Source organism: Nomascus leucogenys, chromosome 19 (genome assembly GCF_006542625.1).
Source record: "Nomascus leucogenys isolate Asia chromosome 19, Asia_NLE_v1, whole genome shotgun sequence".
Classification (NCBI taxonomy): Eukaryota; Metazoa; Chordata; class Mammalia; order Primates; family Hylobatidae; genus Nomascus; species Nomascus leucogenys.
The window spans coordinates 44,547,786-44,555,727 of NC_044399.1; the positions used below are offsets into that span (position 1 = coordinate 44,547,786).

Sequence of the window (7,942 nt, forward strand, 5' to 3'; positions counted from 1 at the left end):
GGAGTTCGAGACTGGCCTGGCCAACATGGTGAAACCCATCTCTACTAAAAATACAAAAATTAGCCGGGTGTGGTGGCATACGCCTGTAATACCACCTAGTTGGGAGGCTGAGGCAGGAGAATCCCTTGAACCCAGGAGGCAGAGGTTGCAGTGAGCTGAGATCATACCACTGCACTCCAGCTGGGTGACAAAGCAAAACTCCGTCTCATAAAAAAAAAAATAAATAAAAATAAAACCAATTTGGCTCAGAGAAATAAGACATAACAATTTTAAGATCTGTAATAATTACTTTCACCTTGTAACTATTAGAATAAACATTCTGCAATAAGTACCCCAAGAGTGGTCCTATCAAGTGTTCAAGGAAGAATACTTTGGGCTGGGAATGAAAAGAAATAAATGTTTTTAGAAAGGAAATAATATTTGAGTTGAGCCTTGAAGGGTATTGAGAATAGTCATCAGGATGAAAAGATGAAAATGTGAGGAACAAGAAATAGGTCATTTTGGTCAGAACACGGTAAGACAGTAGAAAGAGATGACAGAGGACTTGAGAAGATGTTAAGACGCTAAGATGTTTGAATGTAGTCATTAAGGCAATGACGCAATCTGAGAGGGTGAATGGCACAATCAAAGCATGGCTTTAGGAAGATTAATCTGAGGGCCCTGTACAAAATAAACGGGACAGGTGGAGATTCTCGACACCATGCAATAATCCATGCATCGAATAATAAGTACGTGAACTATAGCGGTGGAAAAGAAAAGGGATGAGAAAAGATGACAAGAATTGACAAGTCTTAGAAGAGATTCTAATGCCCTAGGCAAAAATGGCAAAGAATCAAACATAATTTTGAAATTTCAAACTGGGCTATACAGTCAGTGGGAAATAAGGAAAAGAAGCTGATTCAGGAGAGAAGTTCGGATTCAGGTATGTACCTGAGGGTTATAAAGAGTCAGTAACGGAGTAGAGAAAAGACTACTGGACTCCATCAGAAAACTCTGAGTTCAAGTGGGAAAAAAAAAAGGTTAGGATCCAACGAAAAAAACAGAATGCAAAATTATGTCTGCAGTATGATTTTAACTATTAAAAAACTAAGCATAGGAAAAGACTGAGAACAGGTACATCAACATGTTAGCATCAGCTGCATACAGATGGGCTAAAGATAATTTATTTTTCTATTCTTTTTTCCTTTGTATGGTGTTTTATTTCAAAATAATATGAGGCTGGGCATGGTGACTCACACCTCTAATCCCAGCACTTTGGGAGGCTGAGGTGGATGGATCACTTGAGGACAGCAGTTCAAGACCAGCTTGGCCCATAGGGCGAACCCTCATCTCTATTAAAAATACAAAAATTAGATGGGTGCGGTGGTGCACACCTGTCATCTCAGCTACTCGGGAGATTGAGGCACAAGAATCGCTTAAATCCGGGAGGCAGAAGTTGCAGTGAGCCAAGACTGTGCCACTGTACTCCAGCCTGGGCGACAGAAACTCTGTCTCAAAAAAACAAAATAAAATAAAATAAAAATAATATAGATACAAACACTCCCAACCATACAAAAAAAGAAAAAACCTGGACTCAACCTTTTAAAAAAATAACACACTCTTGGCCAGGTGCAGTGGCTCACGTCTGTAATCCCAGCACTTTGGAAGACCGAGGCAGGCAAATAACAAGGTCAGGAGATCACAACCATCCTGGCTAACACAGTGAAACCCCATCTCTACTAAAAATACAAAAAATTAGCCAGGTGTGGTGGCAGGTGCCTGTAGTCCCAGCTACTCAGGAGGCTTGAGGCAGGAGAATTGCTTGAACACGGGAGGCAGAGGCTGCAGTCAGCCAACACGGTGCATGCTCCAGCCTGGGCAATAGAGCAAGACTCGGTCTCAAAAACAAACAAACAAACAAACAAAAACGCTCTCGGCCAGGAACGGTGGCTCACGCCTGTAAGGGAGACCAAGGTGGGTGGATCCACAAGGTCAGGAGTTCAAGACCAGCCTGGCCAAGATGGTGAAACCCCGTCTCTACTAAAAATACAAAAATTAGCTGGGCATGCTGGCGGGCACCTGTAATCCCAGCTACTCGGGAGACTGAGGCAGAGAACTGCCTAAACCCGGGAGGCGGAGGTTGCAGTGAGCCGACATCACACCACTGCACTCCAGCCTGGGCAACAGAGCGAGACTCTGTCTCAAAAAAAAAAAAAAAAAAAAAAAACAAAAAAAAACCCACCACTCTCTAGACCCTTTTCACCTATAAAAGTATAATAATTTATCTCCCAAGGTTAGTATGCAGATAAAATGAGGTAACAGCTCTTTGTAAACTGTAAATAAGGAATGCTTTAAAATAACATTTAAAAATCATACACAGCATGCAAAAGTAAGGTATTATAAAAGCCTAAAACAGCTAAAGGACAAGAGATCATATACAGACACAGAAATATACTATAGGGTCAGGCACAGTGGCTCACACCTGTAATCCCAGAACTTTGGGAGGCCAAGGTGAATGGCCATCACCCAAGGTCAGGGGTTTGAGACCAGCCTGGCCAACATGGTGAAACCCCGTCTCTACTAAAAATACAAAAATTAGCCAGGTGTGGTGGTACACAACTGTAATCTCAGCCACTCAGGAGGCTGAGGCAGGAGAATCGCTTGAACCCAGGAGGCAGAGGTTGCAGTAAGCTGAGATTGCGCCATTGTACTCCAGCCTGGGAGACAGAGCAAGACTCCGTCAGACATACACACAAAAAGAAATATACTATAGATTTGGGAATCTTCCACACTGAGGTAATACTAGATGAAGTAGATTCTTTCCCTAAACTTTTTACAAGTATTAGAATCTATTTTAAAAATCAAAATATTTTTCTAAAATTTCTTATGAACAAATATTGAAGTTTTAAATGTTACAGAAATGGACTCCCACATATAAAATACAGTATTTTGCTACGTTATTCCAACTTACTCATAAGACAGAAAAAGACTCCCTAGAATTTAAACCGCTAAATTATTTCATTGTTTTAAAAAGCCAAGCTCTGCAGAGATAAATCTAGCAATCAACAAATGTTCTCTCAGAAGTTACTTGCTTGAAACATAGCACAGCATTCTAAATGGTGCTTCCTCCCTTCATCCCCATTTCTGGTACTTAGGCTTAATAATAAACATCTCTACATACAGTACATACTTTATTTATTTATTTTTTTAGAGGCAGAGGTTTGCTCTGTGGCCCAGTGGACTGCAGTGGTACAATTGTAGCTCACTGCAACCTTGAACTTCTGTGCTCAAGTGATCCTCCTGCCTCAGCCTCCCAAGTAGCTGGGGTTACAGGCGCATGCCACTATGCCTATTTTTGGTTTTTTGTAGAGACAGGGTCTTGCTATGTTGCCCAGGCTGGTCTCAAACTACTGGGCTCAATCAATCCTTCCACCTCAGCCTCCCAAAGTGCTGGGTCTACAGGCGTGAGCCACTGCACCTGGTCATGGTACTTACTTAAAAACCAGGCAGTAAGCTCCTAAAGGGCAAAAAGCATGTCTTTTACTTGTCTTTCCCATAAGAACCACCAAGCACAGTGCTAGTCCATGTTCGATGTTAATCCATACACACGTTGAAAAATACTCTAGCTAACTCATGTTGAAGATGCTCTACTAACCATTTAAGAGTTACTACTCATGTCCGGTTACACAACTTAAGTCTATCTTGAACCCTTCAAGAGGCAACCAATAAAAAAAGTTAAAAAAAAAACCTCTCCAAATATTACATGAAAAACATTTTCATGTAAAGAAGGAATGCTTTAGATTAATATGTGAAAATCATACACAGTATTGTTCCTTTAAGAAAGCAAGACTATTATCTGTGATGAGAAATCACAGTTCTAACAATGTGATGTTAAAAAGACTAATTTCTGAATAGTCCGTAAGTTGAAGCATACTGCTATACTTGTTCACATTTACACCCTGTACCCAGAATGTTGTTTCTTATAGATCCTAATCCAACAATTTCATTCACTACGATTTTTCTTAGGGGGAAGAAGATTTTAAGTTTTGTTGTTTAACTTTTGAGGCAGAAAAATTTAAAGCTGACATGGTTAGGTATAAGGTTTCTTTCAAGTGAAAACAGACTAATCTCTAGGTTAATTCCAAGATAAAAGTCTTAAAATTAAACCTCTATTATGAAAGATTCTAAAAAGATTAAGCATGAAATGCACCCAATCCCTGCCTTATAAAAAAATTGGTGAAAGCTGTATGAATAGTTTCCCACTTTTGCACATAGACCTGAGATTTAAAATATATACAGTATATACATTTTGCACATGGGTATCTATACGCAGTGATTTAGAGACAAGACATCATGGTAATTGAGTACTTTTCTCTCCTAAGTTAAAAAAAAAAAAAGGTTTCTAAAGTGCTGCCTTAAGTTACCATAATTCGTGGATTAAAAGATATATTAATAATACCTAAGGGAAATTCCAGAGTACAAGCACCTGCCAGCCAAGTTGCCTGAAATTCATCAGCTGCGGAGATTAAAAGAATTCTTCACTTGTTTTTATGTAAAACAAAGATAATATAACCAGTACCACGTAACTTCAATGTGGCATTTATAAAATGGCCAATCATCTATCATTCCTATGATTTAAAAAACCACTACCTAGTCTTAATTGCCATTAGACATCTTATAAAATGCACAACACAGTGGATTTCTTATCTAAACATGCAACAATCAAGGGTACAGTTTGAATTTTAAGTTTTTCACTTCACAAAATGAGTCACCATAGGATTCTCTTAAATAATCTCTTCTCTAAAATTATTCTGTTTATAAAGTACTCAATTGTTCTGCTTATAAAAATGTAGTTTTTTCACCATTTTTCAAGAACCTATCTAATATGTAAAAGGAAATACACACACACTTCCTTGAGAATAAATAAATGCTTTCAATACTTGTAACCCCAGAAGAACTTCACGTTTTGACTTCTTGTTTGGTTAAAAAAAAAAGTTTTTAAACATCTACTAGAGTAGAAGTGCTTGCCTTTATATTCATGGCTCTCCTGATGATAAAATAAAGATCAATGTAACTCTAAAGGCTAATTAACTGCAGAGAACAGAAACAAGCAATTTGGCAAGAGCTGAGCAAAGCTCCGCTTAAAGACTACTAGTAAAATATACCAGCACTACTCCTCCCCCACCCCTTTAAGGTTTCAATTAAGATGGGGCCTAGTTTTACTCTTGTAAGGGGGACAGAAAGAGAAAGCACAGAGCTCCCACTGAGAAGTATCTTCATCAAGAGCAGCTCCAGAAATACTGCCAGGAACCATTTCCTTCCCTCTCTGCAGACGCAGGTTCCTCTGATAGGCATATCTCCTCTGCTCCTGATTAACACCATATCTAAGGAAAAGTCTCATCACATACCACCCAAAGCATGGCATCAAATGAATTTTTTAAATTCAACATTAGGGTCAACAATGACGCTCTTTATGAAAAGTGTGAGCCCCAACTGCAATTCATCTTCATCTCTAGGTCTTTTATATCACTTGCCTCATGAACTGGTTAAGAAGAAAGCTATTACAAAGCATAACCAATGTTTGAAAATAAACATAAGTGCCCCAACTGGTGAGAAAGACTCCTTCTAAACACTTACAGAAGATGAAGCTTTAACAAGCCCTCCCGAAGTCTTTAGAGCCAAGTCTTTAGAGCCAACACGAAAGAAGTTAAAGTGAATAGTGATCTCACCATTCCTACAGGATGAGGACCCAATACAGTATAAAGATAGCACAGTTCTCCACAACATCCCCTAAAAAGACACTCAATTTTTACTTTAGTATATGATAAGCCCTTTAGCGGACATATAGGACAAGTTTTTCGGTCCAAAATTTACTGTGAATAAACCAACGCATGGAGCTAAAAAAGAACCAGGGAAAAATGGATGTCTCTCTAAAAAGAGCCCAACCTAAGTAAGGAATTACAAGACATCAAAGGTTAGATAATGGACAACAGGTGCCTTTGAGGAGGAAAGAGTAACACAACACTCAGTTGCCTCCTATTTTAGGATTTCCACTCTGAAAGCACTATAACGACAATTTTTTCTGCCCAAGGGAAGGCCAAAATTATAGATTCTACTATTTAATATCTATAATAGGCCCATTGCTCTTTGACTTACTTTTTTACTTTAGATTTTAAAAATTCATCTCATCTCGATATTATCTGGATATAGTACGGCCTATGGCCAGATTGCTCACTGATCAGTGAACATTAACCAAGTAGAGACTTATCAAGAAATGTAAAAGAAAGGCGTCTGAATACAAGCTACCTGCACATAAAAAACTCAAAATACAGTTCCAGCAGTAGGTATCACATAACTGCGTTATCAGCCGAAGCTGAAACTGCTTCTCTCACCATTCTAACAGTTTAACTTAATCTTTTACTAGATTTCAATGGCCTCGAAGAATAGTAATTCCAGACTCAGCTTCTAGGGCAGCGAATACTAGCCTGGAGTTTTGATTTTCCTAGCCAGAAGATTACCTTCATCTGGTGAAAGGAACGCTGAAAAGGCACTTCAGCCTATTTAATAACCTCTTCCCTTTCTCCATTCCACAAAGACAACATCTTCCAAAAATGGAGAATCCTTTCCTTCCCTGATAGAGGCCCCCTTTCCTATTGATTCATTGGGCAGAATCACTTCTCCCCAGCACGCATGCAGAGCCAGAAAACACTTCTGCTTTCACTCTTAAAGAGGGTCCCCCAACACAGATGCACCTCTTCCTTTCCTGTATTAAGCAAATGATGCTCCGATGCTTCTAGGTCTCTCCACCACTGCAAAATGCTCAGAGAAGTGGAGGGAGTGAAAAGGAAGTTGCCTACTACTCTGAAGGATACTGGAAAGTCGCCTTCAAATCTAAAGTGAAGACTGGGGGGCGGGGGATGCCCCCTTCCTGAAGAGGGAATGAGGGTCCCTCCCCTAAAAAGGAGCCTCTGTTCGGGTGAAGGCTATCCCCACCCTGAAAGAGAGGTGTGTATGTGGAAAGGTGGTGGAATGTTGTACCCTGAAGAGGAGCCTAGATTTGAAGAAGTGTCCCAACTCTGAAGGGGGGAGTAAGTGGATGGAGCCGTGAGTGTACGGGGAAGGGTGTGCCAGCTATTGGGGGTACTGAGAGGGAAGGGGTTCCCACTTTGGGGGAACGAGGGCCCCGCACTGAAAGGGGCTCCGGGAGGAAAGGAGGGTCTGGCACAGAGGAGAGTTGGACATGGGGGAGGGGCCCTCAGTCCACCGGAGTCCGCGGAGGGGCGGCAGCCTCGAAGGGAACATGTGCAGTGGAGCCGCTGCCACCCCGAGGGGCAGTGGGGAGGGCAGGGCCTGGGCTGTGTGCGGAAGGAAAAAAGTTCCTACACTTCGCAGAAGGGGCAGGACTCCCCAGCCGTACTCACCGAGACTGCCGGCGAAACCGTCCATCTTGCGGGGAAAGCGCCGGGCTCCGGGCTCAGAGGGGCGGGCACTTCATTCAGCGGACCGACACAGTGGCCGACGCTGAGCCTGACCCGCTCGCTCTCTAGGTCGCCCGGCTGGGCTCCCGACTCCGTCGTCCGTCCGTTCGCCCTGGGGTAGTCAGCCGCGGCCGCCCGGACCACTTCCCCGTCAGGTTGAGAGCCGCGCCGCTCAGCCGCCTGCCCGGCCTCCCTCCCAGGCAGCAGCCGCGAGCGCCGCGCCGCGCCCCGCCCCCGCGCCCGCGCGCAGCAGTAGCCCCGCCCCGCGCACGCCGTCACACTTCCGACTCCGCCTCCCACGTGACGGCACGGAGGCGGGGTCTTGCCAGCCCCGCCCTCTCACCTTGCCTCGGCCTGGGCGTTTGTCTGCCTCGCGCCAGGCTGGTGGTTGCGCCTGCGCGGTAGGCCTGCTGAAGGCTGGGGACCACGGTTTGGAAGCTGGTTCCGAACAGGTGGAGATAAGGCATAGCCTCTGGCCTGGGATA

At 42.9% G+C, this 7,942-nt stretch overlaps 1 protein-coding gene across 2 annotated transcripts in view; it reads right to left on the reverse strand.

The window, feature by feature from the left end:
- The window catches only part of EML4 (EMAP like 4), a 164,403-nt gene extending 156,710 nt beyond the window's left edge, over positions 1-7,693 (reverse strand). For both annotated transcript variants that reach the window (XM_030800374.1, XM_030800373.1), the window contains exon 1: positions 7,401-7,693. In XM_030800374.1, the coding sequence (XP_030656234.1) occupies positions 7,401-7,425 (25 nt within the window). In that variant the 5' untranslated portion in view covers positions 7,426-7,693. The remainder of the gene's footprint in view (positions 1-7,400) is intronic.
- Between the last annotated feature and the right edge of the window lie 249 nt (positions 7,694-7,942).